This window comes from Bacillus rossius, chromosome 1, assembly GCF_032445375.1.
Source record: "Bacillus rossius redtenbacheri isolate Brsri chromosome 1, Brsri_v3, whole genome shotgun sequence".
NCBI lineage: Eukaryota > Metazoa > Arthropoda > Insecta > Phasmatodea > Bacillidae > Bacillus > Bacillus rossius.
Window position 1 is genome coordinate 122,729,534 of NC_086330.1, and position 23,556 is coordinate 122,753,089.

The following is a 23,556-nucleotide window of genomic DNA, read 5'->3' on the forward strand; positions in this document are numbered from 1 at the left end:
TTATGTGTGTTTGCTTGTTCATAGTTCTGTTTCTTTCATTTTTGTCTATTGTGGTTTATTATGACATACAGTGTAATGAGCAATGGCGTTTCTCCAGAGCAACATATTGAACCATTCAAAGAATTTTAAAATAAGTGGCTATTACTTTTCAAAATGTCTAACTTCTGACTTCCCAAATAACTGCAAGGTGTTTCAACCTGCCACACAAAGCCCCGTCAGTCATCCACTTCCCTCCCTCCCTCCCTCGCCCGGGGAAATCACCCCTCCCAAATTCACAAGCTGGGCCCGACCCTGGTGATACTCGGCTTAAAGCAGTACAGCGAGAGATCTTTTATCAGGCGTTATGAATACTTCGGCACATCCTGTAACCCGGCAGGAATACAGCCGCTCGCGTTCGGGTGGGTTCCGACTGTTAACCTTGGCCACAAGGTCGCATTACTACACGTATCGATATCGATATCTATTTTATTTATGTAGCATAAATTTCGAAATTTTGGCTGTGAGCAGCACAAATTGAACACTAATTCGCAACGAAAATATATTTAAAAAAAAATTGATATTTTCAATGGATGGTAGCCAACTTGGCGACCATCTTACTATATACTTTATATGTAATAATCACAAGTTCCGTTTTCTACGGCACAAATTAGCACAACTTGAGCACTAATTTTTGGCAAATTTGGGACATAATTCTAATATGTGGTCGCCAAATTGACACACGTCATTACAGCGCTGCTGACGGTCTTCAGTTCGCTCAGAGTTAATCGATACTGGCGGTTTTCATTTCAGTGCAGTAGGTCCTGTTTCTAGCGGGTTACATTTCATATTTGACATGAACATTTCCGTATTTATTATTTTTTAAGAAGACTAGCCGCAGTTTATTACAACGGGTTTTAAATACATTTTTACTGTATAGTAATTTTTCTTTGGAATTACCGTTAAAAAAATACTGACGTTTGATAATCCGTTAAAATCACAAATTCCTAACTTATTGATCAAAGACCTTTCGCTGTACCTACAAATGTTCTACGTATCCTTCTCCCACTTTGGTTCTGCCAACACAGTATTTGTAAGCCGTTTCATGTAATTGCCAGTGTTCTTGTCCATATATAAGTGGTATTTAAGCAATGGGTATCACTGGTAATATTTTTGACAATTGTCAAATTTGAGACAAAGTTACATGACACTGACTGTACTTCCCATGCCGGGTCTCTAAGTCTGCACTCCCAGGTCGAAAAGGGGTTGGGTTTACATGGTATTTGTAACATCCAAGGGCACTGAGCTAGGCTTGTACCTTCTCGCCAGTCCCGGGTAACCGTGACGGCTGATGCGTCACGCTCGTGAGACGAGGGTCGTGGGCTCGATTCCCCTCCCGGAAAGTCTCCAAGTTACGTGCCGACTAGTCGATAGCCTAGCTGTTTGGAGCCCGCTATGATCTTGGAGGGCCTGTATTCTTAAGCTTCTGTGCGAAACCAGGAGATGTAAAACCCTATCTGGGCCTTTATTTTAATCTACTATTTACGAAAACATCCAACATTTGACTGCATTGAAACTGTGAAAGTTGCGTGCGCCATCACAGATGTCCGTGACAGATTATCTTGTAGCTTTATAGAAAATAATCATATTATAGATTATGTATGTTTACTTAAAGACTACTCTGGATATAATCCTTTTTATAAGGTTTGCAAGAGTAGTTTATTTATATTTATTGCACACATGATTATATTTTTAACACACATATATATATATTATATAATATAATACAGTTTATATTATATAATAATTCATATCCTTTTAGCTTGCTTATACAGGTTTCCAGGGCGTTATTCTGTCATAATTCTTATTCTTATTTTCAAAGAGAGATCTGGTGTATATTTTTAATTCTCTTATTCTTAATTAATTCTTTTCAGTTCATTTATCTAATTTGATATAATATTCCGGCTGTTCGATTACACTATACACAAGAAGAACAGCCAAAGAAACTTGTGTAGGAGATTCAAAGAGTTATTTTATTTTTCTGTAGTAAGTTATTCCGTATCGGAAAGCAGATCTTCCATCAGAGATTGTTCGTGCATCCAACTATCGAAACGCTCCAGTCTCTTGGATACTTCAAAGGTGTAATTTCTCCATATGTCATAAGTCTTCTTATCTCTCACAATTTGATTAATATCCTTAATATCAACATCCTCCATAGCCATCTTCCTTGTGTACTTGTTTCGTATGTCTTCTATTTTAACGCAATCATTTAGAACATGCTCTACTGTGTCTTCTTCCATGCACACAGGGCACATAGGGCTTTCCACTAAGTTAAAAGAGTTTAATTTGTGTTTAAAATTCCCGTGACCTGTTAGGAATTGTGAAGTGTAGTGGTCAGTACTTATCCATGAAAATTTCATCCGTTCTTCTATTGAAGGGAATATATTGTGTGTATGCCTTCCCTTGTCAGAGTTTCGCCACCTTTCTTGCCAGATTTCAATATTTTCTATGTGGATTCTGCGATATTTTGAAGCAGTGTATTCCTTGTTCATCTTTAATATCACAACTTTTGCTCTTTCTTGTATTAGTAGGTCTATAGGTAAGGCTCCAGCGATAACCTGCAGTGCTTCTAAAGACGTAGTTCTGTAGCTTTTTGTTACAGCAATTAGAGCTGTTCGTTGGGATGAGTTTAACCTTCTTCTTACATGTGAATTGCGTAGTAGTTCATACCAGACTGAGCAAGCATAGGTAAGTATGCCCAGGTATACTACATTGTACAGTGTTGTCATAGTATTAGTGCTCAATCCTACATTTGTAGGTTTATGACTCCTTATTTTTTGCATTAACAGTAGGGCCTTTTGTGATGCTTCTTGTATGTGTTCTTGGTATCCTGTTCCCGTTGTGATTTGTACCCCTAGATACTTAACTTTTTGTTTTATCTTCACTATTCGTTCTTGAAATCTTATTAAAGGTGGTCTGTCTTTATGTAATTTTCCCTTTAGTAATACGCCTTCAGTTTTTTCAGATGATATAAGAAGTCGGACACTGCTTGCCCAGGTGTTGATAGAGCGTAGAATAATTTCTGCTGTCTGCTCTAATTCGTAGCGTGAAGTAGCGGGTATAATGAGCAAGCCATCATCTGCATAGCCATATATAATGTTATTTACTGGTAACTCAATTTTCAGAAGCTCATCAAATATTATATTCCATAGTAGCGGACCAAGGACTGAACCCTGAGGACAGCCCATGGAGAGCTTCTTTTCCACAACTATGTGGCCCAATCGACATTCACACTTTCTATCTTGCAGAAAGCCCCTTATGGCGGCATACAGGTTCTTAGGTGTGTTAAGATTCTTTAAGCGCCATAATACTTGAGGCCACCAAGCGTGGTCGAATGCTCCTGCTATATCTATCGTCACTCCAAGCACATATTTTTCTTGTAGGTTTTTAATATATTGATTTACATCGTATAGCGCTTTTTCTGTACTATACCCTCTTCTGAAGCCATACTGCTGTTTATCTATTCCCTGTATTACTTCCAAATAAGCTGTTAGTCTTGCATTAATGAGCCGCTCATAAATTTTTCCCATGTTAGGCAGCATAGTTAAAGGCCGGTATGACTTAGTTAATTTCGGGTCCTTAGCATTTCCCTTGTATATGATTTTGAGAACTCCTTCCTTCCATATTTTTGGAAATGTTCCTGAAGATAAGCATAAATTATACAGATGTAACAGTACTTCCTTGATTCGAGGGTAAGCTCGCCAAATTAACTCAGTTGTTATATTATCTTTACCTGGTGCTTTTCGTGGTTTTAACTCTTTAATGATCTTGTCAAGCTCTTGGATGGTGAAAGAAACTGTGTCTTCTGTATCAGGCAGTTCTATTACCGAATAAGCCGTTGAGTGTTGGGTCTTCAAATTCGTCATCGCTATATACCTACTATCCGCGATAAATACATGTCGCTGCTTAGAGCTAGTCCCTACTTGTTTGCGGTCTCAGTTTACAATAGCCTACGGGCAAGTCTTAACACTCCTTGCTATAGGCACCCTGACGTCTGTCAGTTCTTCAGCAGCATATACTTTCGGTTTTTTATTTCGGCGCCAGATACATTCTCCATGTTATCTGCTAATCGTCAAAAGTCAGACCGATTTCAAAATAAAAGATACGATAGTTTTTTGCTCATTCCTAGAATTTCATTTTCTGTGTTTCCACAGATGGTTAATGCACATAGCTATAGTACTATAGTCCAATTTTATAACATTATTTTTTACAAAAATTTGGAGTTATCTATGAACCAAAAATTCAATCTAGCTACTCAATTGAGCCCCAAAAAAATACCTTAGTTTTATTAGATTTTAGTTTTATTTGAACTACCGGTGATTTGTTTGATAATTATTGTGTGTTGACAATGTTGCAATACCTGTGTATTGCCGTAGTAAACATAAAAACTTAGATAAATATACTACCGTAAGAGGTACATCAAACTTCATTGTAAATAGGTTTGTCTCCTTAACAGTCCCAGCTAACATAAAATAATCGTGCCAGCAGAATTTCACATTATTTAATATTTATTATACTTAGATTACATGGCTAACCTCTCATTCGTTTCACACCACCAACTGATGAATACGTGGAATAAAACGTAGCACCTATACGGTACATACCATCCAAAATGTGTGTTCGTACTCAAAGGTTATGGTACACACCCAGAACGTCATCAGTGGTCGGAGTTCAACAACAAATGTTGTGTTCGTGATCACACAGCTTCTGCCTGCGGGAATACCCACATGCCTCGAAGTTGACCGGTCTTGTGTCGCAGAATGTGTGTTCATAATCAGCCCGTGGGTATGCTGTGATGTTAACTGAAGTCACTTTCTACCACTCCTTCGCCAAGCTTCTACGCCAAAAAAAAAAAACATAGCGGAACTGGTGCTCGGTGAATTTTAATAAGCATGAATTAGAATTTTCGTTATTGACACAGAAAACATAGTTCTTTTGAAACTGTTTCCCCAGTGCGATGTTTCTGGTGGTATGTATGTATGGCACGTCTGTGAAGAAAGCGGCTTAACGTAGTGATGCCAAATATAGTACTAGGGACGATATGGGAAACTGGTAAGAAATACGTGAGACAAGTGATTGGAGAGAACCTGGCGGCGTGGAGTGTTCCTACGATTTAAAGGGTAAACCAATTACAGTAGTGGAGTGTAAAGTAGCTAGAAAGCAATGCAGTAAAATGTCTCGCGCTTCGCCGATGCTATTTGACCATAGTTTTCCATATTGTCGTATTCAGAGACTAGGAAAGGATACTGGCGGAGCATTATCCCTTTCAGACGTGAAGCTGTTTGTGCCCCATCCCCCCCCCCCTGGATTTTCACATACCAATATGGCTCACGTTTGTTTATACTTGTATCAGCTGTTCTGGCCTGCTTATTTTACCGACTGCAGTTCGGAAGAAAATTATATCAAATATTACTGATTAAAAGTCCAACTGGCTTAAGGGTCTTGCGTCCCACAGGGTTTCCCGTCAACCTTGTGGGATGATGAGCGGACCTATGAAGTGTCGGAGTTGTAGTCGGCTCTAGTATCTGAGTGAAGCTCTCAGCAAGATCCAAAAAGGGCGTGCGATGTGAATATATAGCCTCTCCCGCTTACGGCAACCCATAGCCTTCTCGTGGCGCCAGTGTTTAAAACAAATATGTGAAATGCCGGGGGTGTCCACTCCTCAGACTTCCTCGGTGTGTCGGAACGGGAACTCTGGTGGATTAGTAAGCTGTGGGTAGGTGACTAAGACTTGCTCCTGCAGAAAGTCCACCAGGGGGTTTTGGACCCCCAAACCCTAGGTGGTGTCTCAAAGCATTGGATTCAATGTGAAGAATCCAGGATGCATATGGAATAGCGAAGGGCGGTAGCATGGCGGGTTTTCGCTCCCTGTCCGGGCACCTGGGCTCTGGCAAAGCTGTAACCTTCGGGCGGTGTATAGTCTAAGGGATGGTAATTAAGGCAATCCTTGGTTTGGTGTTACCATACCTACCCGGGCTCTGGCAAAGCTGTAACCTTCGGGCGGGGGATATGCTGATATTGAAGTACCCAAGGACATCCAAGTCCGGATTAGGGGGTGCTCTCCCGCTATGAGGCTGCCTGGGAAAGCACTATACCTGAATATGAAGGGTGCCATGGGACTGATCCTTTACTGTGATAGTTCCCTGCTGAGATTTCCTCTAATGGCTCAGGATCAGGATTGGAGTAGGAAACGTGGTGGTAGTGGTCCTCCTATGCTTGGAGAACACTCCGAAGGGTCCCCGCCCTGTTGACGAGGGGAAGTGTTGAGCTACTTAAGCTCGGGTACTAGCCTGCTGAGCTAGTAGAGGTTGGATAGGCCTCAGCTGGATCACGAGTAACTGGGTGACCGAGGGGTCCCAGGGATGTGAGAGGTATGGTTCCGTGTCGTTGCTACTCAGATCCCTCAGAGGGGGCTGGCTCTGTTGGAGGTCTGGGGGTGGACGGCGGAGCTAGGGGTGTTTCGGTGGGGCCGAAGTTGGGATGGGTTTCCTCAACCTCTCGACCTAGCCGGGCGCTCTCCAGTAACATGCCGCGATTGGAAATGGTGAATCTATTTCCCAGTTCTATGAACCCATGTTAGGCTCTGGTAACAGTGTCTGGAATGTAAAAGACCCATCTTTCTCCTAACCAGGATTATGCCCTAACGGGATTACCTGCCTGGGGGAGTATTGATGCAAATTTTGAGGTGTGAACCTAATGTACATGATTAAAAGTCTAAAACGAAGCTTAATGACAGAGATGTAATGATGTGAGTTTAGTTTAAGCTCCGATACAGGTTTGTGAACAAACGGCCGCCACGGTGGTAGGTGTGGTACACTCGCGTGGACTCGGACCCCGCAGGGCGCAGACATCAACGCGCTGGACAAGGAGAAGCGACCACCGCTGCTGCTGGCCGCGTCTCGCGCCGGCTGGCGCACCGTGCACGCGCTCGTCCGCCTGGGCGCCAGCATCCAGGTCAAGGACACCAACCAGCGCAACGTGCTGCACCTCATCATCATGAACGGCGGCTGCCTCGAGGAGTTCGCCGACCAGGTGCTCAAGGTACCGCCGCGCCTGCGCTTTTCGAACAATCTTTTTGAAATCACCGAACGGAAATAATTTTAAAACGGCAATTGTAGTCAAGCAAAGTGAGCGAGTCTTTCAGTACTCGCCAGAGATGTGTCAAATCTAACCTCGGTAACCAGCAAGTTCATGTGTGCTCATGTTGCAAATACACTTATAATTTTAACACGATGGGCATGAAATTTAACCTGGAATTCTTTTAAATAATAACCCGTGCGTGATAAATATACACAAATTGTTATTTCAACTTTATTTCTGTACGCAAAGAAAAAAAATGCGTAGTTTCCGCAACCGCATCTAGAATTCGTTACCGGACCAGCTACTTCGTCTATTGAATCGTTTGATTACCAGACCGAAATTTTAAACTATACAGGGTGTATCAAAATTCATGTTACAACGCTTGAGGCTAGAAAGCTCTTATTATTTGCAACCATTTTTGCCAGTAAACATGTTGTCGGAAACACGTAGTTAAGCCCCTGTAGCCCCAGAAGGAGTCAGCGTAGGCAACCCGTTGGGCATTGTGCGAGACAGATGATGCTGTGGTGAATTACGTGTTTACGAGCCGGGCAGCGCTCGAGAGGACTGTACGATGTCGAATGCTGACCCCCGTCCCTTTTTACTTCCGTTGGTGGCGCCCTCACCTCTTTTCTTCCGTTCGTGCCGTGCCATAGCACTGCGCAGCGTGACATCGCAGTGTCGCAGTGTGTTTTGATATCACTGGTAGTCTGTCGTTGACTGTTCTGTCGTACAAGCAAACTCGTGGTGTCATTTCTTTCGCTGTGGTTCTGAAAAGGGCGACGTTTTAGTGGAGCTCAATGGAGTACGCGTTTAGTGAGTACACGGACATGCTGCTTGTTTACGGGGAAGCTAGACAAAATGGACGAGCCACCCGTCGTCTGTACGAAGAACGATATCCGGGTCGTAGGATTCCAGCTCACACCATGTTTGCAAGACACTCAGCGAATGCGTGATACTGGTACATGTGCCGTCACAAGACCAAATGCTGGTGCTCCACGCAGGGTTCGTACTCCCAGTTTTGAAGAAGATGTACTTCAGAGATTTGAGGAGAGTCCGGATACAAGCACAAGGGCAGAAGGTTCCGATATGGACGCTGACAAAATGGCTGTTTAGCGAGTTCTTCATGAGCAACTCTTGTACCCGTACCACCATCAAAAAGTCCAACACATGGGTCCGGCGGACTATCCTCTTCGCATGACCTTTTCTCTTTGGTACATTCCAAGAGCATTGAGGAACCCCGAGTTAGCAGTTTTATTCAGCGATGAAGCCAAGTTCACTCAAGACGCTATTCTCAATTCGCACAACAGTCATGTTTGGAATGATGTCAATCTGCATGCAATGTGTGTTACAGCTCGCCAGGAACGTTTTTCAGTTAATGTGTGGTCCGGTATTGTTGACGGCGTACTCATCGGGCCTTTTTTTCTTCCACCACGACTTACCGGCGCCGGATACCTCCACTTGCTTCAGAACGAACTACCAGGTTTTCTTGAAGAGGTTCCATTGCATGTCCGACGTGTGATGTGGTACCAACATGACGGGGCACCACCTCATTTTTCCCTGCAAGTGCGAGAGTATTTGAACCAAACATTTCCAAACCGATGGTTTGGACGAGCGGGCCCTGTCGCATGGCCGCCAAGGTCACCGGTCCTAACCCCGTTAGATTTCTTCTGTGGGGTTATGTAAAAGGGCTTATCTATGCTACGCCAGTAGAAACGGTAGAAGAGCTTACACAGCGAATCATTGAAGCGTTCGAAATCATAAGGTCGACTCCACACATGCTCCAGCGTATCCGTGAAAACATGATTCGCCGTTGCCACCTCTGTGTCGCTCAAGATGGGCGTGTTTTTGAGCAGTTGCTTTAGGCTGTCACGTTGTTAAAACGTATGCAACAATTTCAATGTTGTGAAACAAAGCCGAAGCTGTGATTGATTTCAGAGTGAAATTAAAATCTGTGCCACGATTAAAAAGGTTATTTCTCTACTCGAACGCCCGCACATCCACAACATAACACTCTACAACGGGTTGCTTACGTTGACTCTTTCTGGAGCTACAGGAGCTTAAGGCGATTGGTGCATGGAAAATATTACGACAAAACTAATTTAACTGCACATATTTATTTTTGATGCTTCTTTTTAAGACATAATATACCTAGGATATTTTTAATAAACTTTTTTTTACTGAGTTATGTCATTTTAAATGCATTTATTTTTATTCCAAGCCAGAATTATTTAGTAAACACATAATTATGTTAAACTTAAGTATAGTTCAAGAAACGAGTGTACGAATAGGTTTCTGCACATATAAAAGTAAGAAGAAAAAATTTTCATCATCAAAATTACAGTTTAATATTGACAATTTCCATTGATCACTGCTGGACTACTTCAGGAGCGATTTAAAGAATAAATTTAAATGAAAATGAAAACATAATTGACAGAACACTATTGAGTTATGTATATATTTTCATATCCTTTTGTTTTTGATACGATCCGACTCAAAACATGCCCTCTGGAGTGACAGTTCTAGTGCTGCGTGTAAAACTCTCGCCGCCGGGAAGAATGTCCCCACGACGTGGCGCTGAGGGCGGCACTTGTCGCAACCAGGTAGTCCGGCGGAGCTCCGGCCGGCTGGCCGCAGCCTGCGGGTGGGGAGGGGGAAGAATGGGGTGTAGAGGGATGACGAGAGAGGAGACCGAAGAAACGAAGGGTCTGTCAAGGTCGCGCTCATGGAGCTAATATACAGTAATGCATCTGGAGAGGACAAGGGAAGGCCAGCAGAGGATGCGAGGTGAAGCCGGGTATCGGCTTCCTACGCTGGAAGAAAATGAAAAAGAGCCAAACTCGCCTCGAGCGGCCGAAAAATCCTCCAAACTAAACTCGCAACAGCTCCGAAACTATCAAAACAATCAAACTGAAAATTTTACTGGAGTATCTGTAAACATTTTTCCCCACATCGCTTTAATATTTTTTTCGAAACATGAATGCTTTTGCGCTTTGTGCCATATTTTTTGTATATTAAGCGCCCCATGTTTTTTTCTCATTTATACTAGTATTGCTTATATACTATTGTCATAGATTAAATTTTAAAATTATTTTTAACTTTTTATTTTGATAATCTTTAAAAGCATGTTTCTTTAGTTTTTTAAACTATATTTATTTTTAACTTTTTAGTTTGATATTCTTTAAAATAATGTTTTTTTTTTTAGTTTTTTTAACTATATTTATGTATAATTATCATAGGGAAATGAGTTACCGACACTACCTATTACCATCTGAGATAACTATTTGGAGTTGCAACGTCACAAAAAATGGTAAAGTCTCTCCGAATCATTTACAGTTAGATGTATGGATATAATCTTAGAATTTACCAGAAAAAAAATATTTTTTTTTTCCGGCGTGGCCGGGAGTAGATCCCACGATCGCTGTATCCGAAAGCTGACATCTCAGAAGCCGCGCGCCTTAGACCGCTCGGCTAACGAACATGATGAAATTGGTGGGACATTTTACAGTGATGAGCCACTCACTCTTAGTCGAAAGAGTTACAGACGGACAGACAAACAAACATACAGGTGAAGCTAATATAAATCATGTGATAAAATACGCATCTGTCGCCCATTTACTTTAAATACAGAATTATAAACTACATATTGTGAAAACATTCTGCAGCAGTTTTTGCTGAACGGAAAAACACGGATGAGAAGACAGACAATATGTGTTTGGTAAGTGATTTTTCGTCAAATGAAATGGAACAGGACAGTGCTTATCAGAATGAAATTACAGAACTACTTTTGTGCAAGGAAATGTAATTTACAAAGACATTTCAAGAGAAATCACCTTTAAATGAAATAGATCTTGCTGACATGGAAGAAATAGACTTAGATTTAGAGGCCAGGCCCCTTTCAAGTGACGAAATTTCTCTTGAAGGGCTGAAATATGTTTCTGGCTATATAGCTCACCGTTTCAGAAATAAATATCCTGACCTTGGCACTACGGATTTCAATTCGGAGGACGATAGCTGGATACATGTACAATCAAAGGGTAACTTAAAATGTCCCACTAATGAATTTTTTGAATTAATAAAGATCGCTGAAATGTGTTTTGATAATGTTCATGGCAAAAATTTGTGCAAAAAAGAGCGTAGTTTTGAATCACTGACTAAAATTATTTGCGGAACTACTGAAAATAAATATCCAGAAGAAGTTATATACTGTTTTGTCAGGACAAGAACGTATATGCGTATCAAGTATTTGAACATGAAATATTTTAACGAACAAGACCAAAAACGCAAAGAAAGAAATAAGATGAGAAAAACTACCCTCTAAGATTTTTCAGTGTGATAGTGTCCACTTTCCTTCACCATAATATGTATGTTCATAATTTATTTACGATGTTTTTTAATTACTATATTTAAGAAAAGCATATATTGTGAATATCGCAGCAATTATGTAGGGCTTAAGGTATTTATTGTATTCCAAATATTGAGTATGTCATTTTTATTGCCTTTATTAAAAATAATATATATGTTAACAATGTAACAAAATTGCGATATTTTTGTATTGCTATTGCAATTTCGTTTCTTGTAAACATTATTGTAGACTTTTTCATATTGAAATTAAATTTGCTATAGGGTTGTTTGTATTTTAATTTTACAGTTATAAGATTTTTTTATATGTTGTTTACTGTTTACAAACATTTGAAAAATATTTCCTTAACCATATTTCCATTTCCATGGCAATAGTCTTGTTAGCTTTTCGGGTAACTCTTCTACATGGATGATAAGATGGTGCGACATCTAAAACATATCACACCACCTTTACATAACTATAAAACTAAAAGGTGTTTTCTTTACATAATATTAAAGCACAATGTTTCCTTGTGGCGTAGGTGATTTAGAATTTCCATTTATCTAGAAAGATGGGCTTTCAGAATGTTTTTTAACACACAGTGTTTCGGAAGGTTTTGAAGAAAAAAATTGACTACGCGTTTTATTTTTTTGCAGCTGAATTCGGGCACGTGCATGAAATATAATTAATCCGTAGGAAGCGCAATGGTTTAAACTATTGATGTTGAAGATTTGAAAAGATTTATTGAAATAGTGTGAGAGAATGAGCGAGTTGAGTGAGAAGAGTGTGGGAGTGGCCACATGACGTCTGCGCAGTTGCGGACAAAAAATAATCCATTCCGCCTCCCCATGGCGAAGGATGAGTGAAAGAGAAACCTGCTAAACCTTCCCCTCCTCCGGGCACGATAGAACCTTATCGGCTGTGTGTTAGAGGGAGAGCGAGATACAACCTTCAAGGTTTTGTTAGTTCCCGCTAGATGGCAGGCCGCAGAGCGACCACCAGCGACACCCTTCCCGTATGAAGGCCATCTCGCCAATGACGAGCTTGAACTAAGCTCCTGACCTCCCTACATAGTAACGGTCACCCACATAGGCATCTAGACTCTTTAGTGGTCATATGATACAAAATTCATTGTTTTCGGGCCTGTGACCATTTTTTACCATGCACCAATCGCCTTAACTACGCGTTTCCGCCTACATGTTTATTGGCAAAAATGGTTGCAAATAATAAGAGCTTTCTACCCTCAAGCGTTGTAACATGAATTTTGATACATCCTGTATAATAAAATGGTTTATACAAAAGCGAAAAAAAAAAAATTAAATACTAAACTTCGGCTTTGGACTCGATTTTCGACAAGGAAATTTATAAAAATATGACCATCTTGTTAAAATTCATTACACAGCTAATACTTTAAAGTTTCCCTTTGGCTTTGTGAATTTAGGATCACGCCATACACGACAGATGGCAACACAGTAGTTAAACATTTCCGTTCCTTGCGACTTTCCATTCCATTCACAAAATTACTCATACAAGATTCCTTATGCCGAGAGATAACATGTTTACACATAAAAAACCATTACGGAAGATTACCCATGAAATGTTAATAAAGTAACCTGGTAGAAAAAGGAAACTGTTACTGAAATGAAAATCGAAAGCAAACGATAAAACCTGAGCGTATTGAAAACTCCGGCAGCGCAATATTGGCCGAGGCAGACAGCAGGAATTCACCCGAAAGAATCTGAACGCGAGCAGCACTATTGCTGCTGGTTTAGTGTGTGCCAACCCATACAGTGCCAGGATTAAATACCTTTCATTACTTCTTGGCTTTAGGGTTTATTCCACGTCCACGAAAATTATGGTGTGGCTGACGTTTAAGCATGCCTCGTTTCAGCCATCTTCAAAGCAGTTAACAAGGCTCCAGGGACCTGATTACACTCCGCGCACCATATGTGATAGCTTTGGCGAGCGATGAAACGGCCCGTGACTGAGGCGAGGTGTTGGCTTTTAATTCATAAATGTTTATTTTTAAAAAAATGATAAAATTGGTTGGTTCTCGCATTAATTCTCCGAATCAGCATGACTTGTGAGCTTGTGGACTTTAAACCACGTCAAGTTCGTAGAAATTTTCTACGTATTTGCGGTAGCAGCTGTCTGCTGGAGTAAACTGCTACGCTCGACTAAATATTTGACCATTTGTAAAATATCTTCATTTCTTTGCTATTAAGGTGAAAACGTAAGCTTCGACTTGTACTTTCTGTTATTGTGCAATAATAGATTTAATAATTACCGGGCTTCCAGATATTCCATGTATGGTGTGAATATTACTGTATAGTATTTGAAACAGTGCAATTGCATTACTCTTGCATCAGGTATCGTTTCCATTGTTAACATTTCGCGTATTTAACTTGCGTTTGATGTAAGCATGCGGCAGAAATCTTCTGTTTGTTCCAGACCAACCACAGCTTTCTTTTGACGTTTGTGTGTACATGCACATTTAATTGTCTGCCTGTTCTCTGGGTTCTTTCTCTGTACAAACTCGTGGTTGGGGCATTGCAAAATTCGCGTCATTTTCCGGTGCCAGACTTGACTCCACGCACTTGAAACAAAACAATCGATGTCTTTGGCCATTGGCTGTTGTCATTCAGTCTGGATTACTTGTGATTAGAGCGTAGGAATTCTGGTATTTTATTATTAGTTTGCTTGTACCTCGGGGTTTGTCTAACCACACTTTGCCCAAATAAAATGCAATTCAAACCTATACCGGTTTACATTTTTAGTCTGTATTCGGTATAAAATGGTAAAAAAAACGCTAAATTTTGTGTTATGGCGAAGTCCAGCAAATCTGAAAAATTTTAAAATTAATTCAATGTCTACTTTCAAACAATGGGACATTAAAATTAGAAATTTTTTTTCCTGATAGGATAGTTGGAGCAGTTTTAAGACAAGGCTGCGTTGAATCTTGTGCAGTAGGCCTATTTGGCAGGAATCACCATCTGATGTCGATGCCAAAATGTTAAAATAAGTTAGACTGTACATACCAATAATTTAGGTATTCACACTTCCAAATGATCATGATGGTACGAGGGATTTCACGAGCATGTTTAGGCGTGCAGTGATGTAGTAGGTAAAATTGGGTACAATGATTATTGAAATTACATATTTTCCCAGAAAGTAAATATCTATAGATATTATCATCCTAGAAACTATTCACTCAGAAACATTTTCCAGGAGTGATTAGGAGGGAGTGTTTTATTAATATAGTTTATATATGATTTGCCTTAATGAATCACTGAATTGCGAAATTGTCAAATAACTAATGTACTAAAATTATAAAGTAAGCATAAATTAGCATTCTTCTTAAAGTAAAGGAAACAAAATTTAATACATTATTTTGAACGCCCCGGTTTTATTACGTAAAATACTATAGGAGGTTTCGTTTTGGCCATACGATGTGTTCTTTTAACTAATTTTGTGTTACAAATGCATTGCAAATACCAACCTGAATAACAATGCTCTCAAAATTAATATATTAAATAAACTGTAATCGTAGTTAACGTACAGTCATTTACCATTTAATTAACAGTAAAAAATTTTAAGTGAATTTTTATCTATTTGACAGATGGAAAACAAAATATTTTTTTTTATCAATGGCAACGCTGTATTTAGTCACGGGCATAATAAAATTGACTTATGTAATATTAAAAAACTCTGTAATGATTAACGGCTAACTTTTTAAAAATTATCTTAGAGAGTACGTGAAAATAAAAAATTTAGAATAAACATAAAGTAATATTCTGAACATTATATAATTGTGGAAAATTTCTAATTAAGATCACACAGTGTTTGATCACATTACAGTTGTTTATATACAACAAGGCAATAATTAATTTTTTTTGTATATTTGAATGAGTAATTATTAAAATAAGAATCGTTTTTTTTAAGATTCATTAAAACGAAATAGATGACACAAAATAATTAATTCATGAAGAAAACCTAACAGGTCTTCTTTTCATTGCTGGACTGTTTCACTGCTGATGAATGATATCGGCTGATATAAGCATGTTCTCCGTGTTTTTCTGTATTCATATTTGTTGTATTTTATTGAGGTTTTTATATGTGCAAACCAGCAGTGGCTTACGTCCATGAAACTACATAATTCAAGCGTTGTTTCAAACACCAAAGTTTTAAGCTCACAGTCAAGCAAATTATTTTAAATAATCTGTCTCAAATGTAAATATTATTATTGAGAATAACTTAGTGAGTGCTTTCTATATATACCTGGTTTTACAATTTTTTCAAGCAGGCACGATTTATTCATGCATGTCTTGTATACTGAAAAAGAGAAAACCAACATAAAAAAATCATGCTGACTCTCTGTTAAGACAAAAATGAAATACCGTAAAATTATATGTTAAAAATATCGTAAAACAAAATATATCCAACAATTTTCCCCCTCTGTATTTTATTCAAACATACATGTATTTATATCTAACAATAACACTATAACAAATTATTTTAAATGACAAATATTTAAACGTACCAATAGAATGTTTTTATTAGAGCTTATGATCACATGTTTGTGTTTCATTAAAATTACACGAGAAAAAAATAATGCTAATCAGCTGGTGTCAAAAAAAGAAAATGAACAATACGTTAAGTTAGCCATTTTGTTTATATAAAAAGTGTTTTTTTAACTAATTTTATTATTTTTTATATTTGTGATACTAGATTAAACACATAAAAATAAAATAAAAGGAAAATGTCATTTTACAAAATTTATGTGCGAAATGAGGGAGAAGGGTGTCGGAATAAAATCTGTTTCCTTGGGTTAATAGATACATTAGATTCGGCTATTAAGATATAAATTATTCTTCCGCAATTAATATTGTGTGTTTGGACTTTTTCAGGCAAGTATGAAGTTTGAACAGTTCGGAGACGCACGAGATACGTTCAAACAAAAGGTACAAAATATTTTTTTTTAAATTTTATAATAATTTTAAATTTTCATTTTGGAAACGTAACATTTAATTGAACATATAATTGGTTTGGATAAAACAGCTTACACCCATTACCTACATCCTGTGGCTAAGAGGGCATTTGTTATTACTGAAGAAATAAATTTGCATTCAAATTGTGCATATTTATGTTTAACTGTTGGTAAAACAAATGTCACGTCATTCACTACGTATCATTCATTTTAAATGTTGTAAATAATACAGTAAATATCGTAATTAAACTATATCACGACATATATTGAAATTTTTTTTTTAAGTAGTTCAATAGGGACCCCGAAACCTACATCTGATCCGAAAAAATAACTAGATATGTATGTACTTATTTCTTCAAAATCTCTTAAACCTATGTTCTAGGGAAAGACCAACATAACTGAAATGTCATCAAATTAGTTGCTTGTTCATACGCTTCCAAAACGAAAAGAAATGTTAATATGAAAAGGATTTCATGACCTTCAAACCTCGCCAGCTAAGATCGCCATTTTGCGAAAGTCCTGTTGGTAAATGAGCCGTTCATTGGTGAGCTCAAAAATGTTTCACTGCACACGGGAGCTTAGCTTTGGCATGGTCTGTCAAAAATTCATAATAGTACTTGAGGCTTTTAAGTCCAGTTTTTAATACAACAGCCAAAATAGGGATATATTAAGTATAATCCAAGACAAAAAATACGAATTGCAAAAAAAAAAAAAAAAGTTTGGAAAGAACCACTACCAAAGCCAAACGCAGGTACTTATTCGGTAGAATATCGGTGCTGGGGTTTACACCAACACAGGGAGTCAGAACTAAATCCACTAACTTCAACTAAGGTTCATCATTGAAAAAAATAAGTCATATTTACGACTCATGGTCTAGAGTGCTTATCAAGACCTTTGAAGTTACAGCTAATTTGTTTTTGCGAATAATAAAGTAAGTAATCAAATATGGATCTTAAAGTATCTGAATAACGTTTAATTAAATACAATTTTAACATTACAACATAACTTGTCGCTGTTTAAAATGATTATATTTAAATAATTTGGGATTGCAGTTATTTTCCATACATTTATTCTAATGAATTGCTTTCAACTTATTTTTTTCCGTGATGAAGTTTGGCAGTCGCATTTTGTCTCACTCTGTAACCAACATGTGGTCTAAGGTTAGGACGGGCTTGTAAACTACGCAAGAAACGCAACATGCGAAAAGTTCAATTACGTTTTCTAAAACTCGTTCATAAACTACGAAGACGCAAAAACGCAATGCAGACATCGAACAACTTTAAACTTATTGCTTTTGGGCTTGCGTTTTCACCATCCATGTGCGTAAAGTGTAGTGTTCCGAAAACTTTTAAAGACACAATCGTTATGTGCATAGAAGGTAAGTTTTTGTTTATGTTAAGCTATTTTTATCACGTTTACACTTGTTAAACTTTTGCAAAGTGAAAGAAAGTAACCCTTTAAAATCAAATTATTGGATATTTAAATTATTTACAAGATAAATATTAACAGCAAAAGGAACTCAGAGGAATAAATTTGTTTTCTACTGTTCAAAAATTTCAAGTTATGGCGTCTTGCGGCTTTTGTGCTTTATAAATGACCGTGATTTACTGACTTTGGTTTACGTGTTTCTTTGTCGCGTCGTTGCGTCCCTTGCTTGGCTTGTAAACCCGGTGTTAGAGCTGGCATTGACTGCACCGCAGCAGCTCGGACACTCGGGTTGCGCGGCCGCAGTCAAGGTTTGGCCACGTCTCGTCTGCGCGGTCACATGACAACTGGGTGAAGGCATGGCGCCATGTTGGTTACACGCCCGAAACATTGGCCGATGTGCAGTGTTTGCATCGTGGAAACAGTTTCGAATGACTGTATTTCACGACGGAGAATGAACAAAATGAAACACAGTCATTCCGAACTGTTTCCACGATGCGAACACTACACTGCAGCGTGTAACCAACACGGCGCGGGCCTTCACCCAGATGCCACGTGACCGCGCAGGCGTGTTCGAACCTGACCCGCGCCGTCCGCCCTCACCCCCCCCCCCTGGCCCAGGCGCAGTCCAAGGTGAGCCTGCTGCAGCTGCTGAACGAGAAGGACAGCACGGGCTGCTCGCCGCTGCACTACGCCAGCCGCGAGGGCCACATCCGCAGCCTGGAGAACCTCATCCGCCTGGGCGCCTGCATCAACCTCAAGAACAACAACAACGAGAGCCCGCTGCACTTCGCCGCCAGGTGACTCCCCCCTCCCGTCCTTCTCTGGCTTCTCACTGCTCGTTCCGACGTGAGCCCAGACGTATCCGCGCTCCCAGTGATGTTGCCGCATTTCCCCCCTCCCCCCACCAAGGAATTTGAACTTGAAAGTGTCCAACCAGGTGGTTCGGGGGTCCTGTCCTAACCCAGAAAATTTTTTTTGAATATTAATTGGTCATAATAAAAAATATAAAACTAAAATATCGCCCTTTTGATGCAACTAATGTCAACGGATAAATTTTTTTACATTTTCTGTTAATTTAATTTTTCTTAACCCTTCTCCTCCCCAAAATTTTTCTTGGTGGCTCAAACCGCACCATTTATCCCCTGCATGAACCTACAGTTATGTAAGCTTGCGTACACTTCAGCACGCCTGCACTCGCAGGAAACTTCACTGATAAGAGGTACAGGACATTTTTAGGGTCCTCTAATAACATAAACACGCCTAAATCGACCATTTGTCTGTCCATATCTTCAATGGAATCTGGATGTATGATAAGATAAAATATGATACATACACCCCGTTGTAAATGTCTATACAAATTGCACAATTCCAATGCTAAAAACAGATCCAACCACAGGGTAAAGAGTTAAGAGTTGCGAATTGTGAGTTTTGAAAGTATGCAAAAGCATTAGAAAATATGTAAACGTTTATAAAAGTATTGGAAAGTATACGAAATCGTGCGCTGGTGCTGCCATCTGTAACTGTCTGTAAGGATTTACAATTCAAAATTAAAAAAAAAAAAAAATGGTGCGTGTACTTAATGTACGCGCCTTCAAGTTATACTTACTTGGCGCAATAAAAAAAACTTTAATTTCGCATGCAATTAATTAATATAAATTTATTAATTAAAGGATGAGAGTAATATTAGATACACGGTTGGTAAAATATATATTCAATCAAATTAAAAAAAATTACTCAATATTCAATATTAATATAAATATGTGTATAAAATTAAATATTTAATTTAGTAAAGACATCAAAATACATTTTAATTAATATGGAAAATCTTAATAAATAGTAAATAATAGGGCATTCGAGCCCAGGCTTCAATGCTGAGATGCCAATGTCCCGACCGCCAACTTGGATTGTGGTCTCAAAATTCCTCTAAAATGACTCAAAATGACTCAAAATTTTCTAGAAATTTCTCTATTTCGAGGGGAAATTTCCCATTTTGAGGGAACATTTCCCCTTCATTCTTCAAAAATTCAAAAATTCGGAATTCGAAAAAACTCGAAAGACTTTTGCCTTAGAAAGAACCAAAATTCCTGAAAATGACTTGTGTCCTAAGAGGAAGAAGCCGCCCCTAAGCCGCCAAGGTCACGACCTTGACCTTGACCATAAAATTAATATTCTTTAATTTTTGTCCAAACATTTCGAAAAAATTCAAATAAATATGAAAAAAAAAAATTGTTTGCTTCGAATGTTTGGTTACTAATATCGATTTCGGTTCTCGGGTGGATTCCTGTCGAGAGTAAACATGTAATTTAGTAATAATATTTAAAAATATTCTGAATAAAATAAAAAAATAAAATTTACTATGTAACACCCGTCATCTTGAATTTTTATGTAACCGCTGCTGTTATCGTTATGGTCGCCATCTTGAAAATCCTATTTTATGCTAAAAATAGAGAAAAACTTTTATAATTCATACTAATTTAATTATTACAATTTTAGTAAAAAATTACATCATCTTGTTTAAGAAATCACTGTTGCACATTTTGTTTCGGTCGCCATTTTCGATTCTAGAAACTTAGCACGTTTCGTTAAGCCCGCCATCTTGGATTGTATATCATCGTTGCACGTTTAGTTACGGCCTTCATCTTGAATTATGATGTCATTACCGCCATGTTGAAAATTCATAATTATTTTCAGATTTTAATGGGAAAAGTTTTCAAACTATTAAAAATATTTAATTAAACAAATTTTAATAAATTATTATTTTAAAAACGCATTTTCATCATGGATTCCTCGGTTCTATTCCGATGAGAGCAACAAAAGACATCAGATCCTTCCTACACGAAAGCCACCAACAGACTGACCTCCCACCACTAATTCCAAGGTACATTTATCGCCAGCTAGTATGACATCACGCCCGCCATCTTCTTTTCGTCTGCTGGAGGCCAACATCTTGTTTTCGTCGGCTAGAGTGTGCTAACGTCGTGTTAGTTTAATTTTGACCTGCTAGAGTGTAGCAAATATTTATTTTTACTGTGGCGCCCGTCATCTTGAAATTTGGACGCCATTTTGGAAATTTAGAAATATTTAGCTATAAATTCGGGAAAAATTCCAAAATTGATTAAAAATTTGCAATTAATATTTTGATTGATCCTATCAATTTCTAACTTTTTTCGATACTTGATCGATAAAAAAATTATTTTATTTAAAAAAAAAATTAGTTTCAAAAATCATGTTCAAAATCCTAAGCAGCTTAAATTCCTACACTACCAGCCTCTAGTAAGCTGATGATGGTATATTGACTGCCATCTTAAAAATTCGTTTTAATAAACCTACAGTTAGAAATTCAGAAAAAAAAAATACAAAAATTCAACAAAAATCACTTATTAATTTACTAATTTAGTCGAACGATATCCTTCCTCGGTTCGATCCTTGGTCGACGCCAAAAAAATATAAATACCTATCACATCAATGTAACTAAAATGACAGGTTCGAAAAAAACACTTCTTTTACAAATACAATTTTTACATAACACCTACACTTATGCGGGAACACATACTAAAGTTAACAATCTTAAAAAATATTTAGTTTTGTATTGGCTTGAACTTACTAATTCTTAGCTCCAATCGGTTTACTGAAGACAGAGACCAGTCAGATTCTTTGACTACATAATCTTTTTCTTCCCGACATTGTTTCTTGATACTGTGTTTAACAGACTGCTTCACATCGTCGGAATTGTAAATGGGAGTATTGGCTGTCTTGAATGCACACTTCTTCACTTTTTCCTTGAACTGATATGGTTTGCCATATACACAGTCCAACCACAAGTTATATTTTAAAGGTCCGAATTTAGCTACTTCATCAGTAAGCTGATTGATAATGTTCGGCATGGTATCGTCAAGAAAAGTACAAACATATTTCGACTCACTAAATGTATTTCAACTTTCCACGAAATGCAGATTTTACCAAATAGAAACAATTATCATTTACCTGTAATTCACCGAGCACAGTCTGAGGCTTAGATTCATATCCAGGTCTCGTCACATTCGTTTACTGAACATATGTTTTTGTGCTTGTACGCATACGCGTCTCCAATCTAAAGCGAGGAGTCGAAATATCTGCAGGTAGTTCATCAGTAGGCATACTGACTTTTCCTTTACATTATTTCGAATGCCATCGCAAACTGTCAATACGTGTAAACCAAACTTCTCACTCATCGCAGCGGAACTTTGTACGATAATGATTCTTTACACATTTGCTCCGCTCATGTCTACGTGCATCATGGGAAAATGCGAATGACCTATCAAAGTAGCTGCAACGATGTCTAGTTGATAAAAACAAACCTTTAACACCCGAACCAGATTTTGATGATGCTGCAGTTGCACCAACTCCCGGAATACTTTTATGCACATCGATGCATCGTTGTTGCAGAGAAACCGTTATTTTATGCCGTACAACACGACCTTTGCATGTCATCATGTGCGTTTTCATATTATCTTCTCTGGCAAACTGCTTATGACATTTCTCACAGTCAAACATTTTGCAAGGAGGAATCTTAGCACATTCTCTCTTCTCGTGCCGTCGAGAATTACTGGTGTTAGAGAATATCTTGTCACAGTAACGCATCGATGCTTGATAGTAGCTGTGGAATCACCAGTCATTGAAGTCTTCATCGAAGGCGAAAAGTCGTTCATCATGGTTTCCTGTGCAGCCAGCACTGAAGTCATTAAGCTCTCTTCTGCTGGTGGTACCACGACTGTTGAAGTCTCCTATAGTGTTGTATACGTTCACAACGGGATCTGTGCTACTATCGTCGACGTTGACGTCAGGGTTTCAGTAGAAGATGGTACATATTTCATCTAGTTCGACATTAAAGACAGTAAAGATGCCATCGAGTTTACAAGAACATGTAATTACGCGACTTGTATACCAGATGAAACAAAATAGATGATCCTTACACCGCCGCAGTCAGTAACAAACTGAAAGACCCGCTGTCTGGGGACTCGCTTTTATACCCGCTACCAGTTGAATATTTAGCTAGTCAAAACAAGAACCATTTACTATATTACACGAATTAAAACAAGATTAAAAAAAGAAGCACACTAAAATAATGTAACACACTTGGAAGCAAATTCGACCAAAGAAACGGGCACACAATACACGCACTGGACACGTAATTGACACACAATACACACAGAGGACATGAAGTGTACACAAAACTACACACTCATACAGGACACAAAGTGTACACACAATTACACACAGGACACGCAGTGTACACACAATTACACACGGGACACATAATGTACACGCAATATACGCAATGAACACGCAATGGACACACAGTTTAAACACAGGCGATGCAAAGGACACACAATAGGGTTACCAACTTAATAACACAGATGTTAACAATGCAATTAAATGAATGCAAAAATGGAAACAATAATGCACTATAGTTTAAATGTATTAAGCTAAATTCACTTTTAATTCGAAATATTCTATGTCCTAGAAATAGTTGAAAAATGCACAATGCAATATAAAAAATTAAGAAACAAATATTTGCTGGTATTTTAATATTTAACAATGATTTTTCCTTTTTTATTTTTGTATATGACCAAACAAAACAAACTTTTAAAACAACAACAAAATTCCAAAGATATATAAGCAACCTGTAGACTTACATACTAATAAT

The 23,556-nt window shown here is 38.3% G+C and overlaps 1 protein-coding gene across 2 annotated transcripts in view; it reads left to right on the forward strand.

Annotated features, from left to right (window-relative positions):
- The window catches only part of LOC134529447 (transient receptor potential cation channel subfamily A member 1), a 221,589-nt gene that overhangs the window by 123,482 nt on the left and 74,551 nt on the right, over window positions 1-23,556 (forward strand). Inside the window, exons 7-9 of one of the 2 annotated variants that reach the window (XM_063363567.1) lie at window positions 6,877-7,077; window positions 11,064-11,069; window positions 18,489-18,667. In XM_063363567.1, coding sequence (XP_063219637.1) covers window positions 6,877-7,077; window positions 11,064-11,069; window positions 18,489-18,667 — 386 coding nt within the window. Of the gene's footprint in view, window positions 1-6,876; window positions 7,078-11,063; window positions 11,070-16,362; window positions 16,417-18,488; window positions 18,668-23,556 lie in introns of both variants that reach the window. The other variant, XM_063363558.1, reaches the window with a different exon arrangement.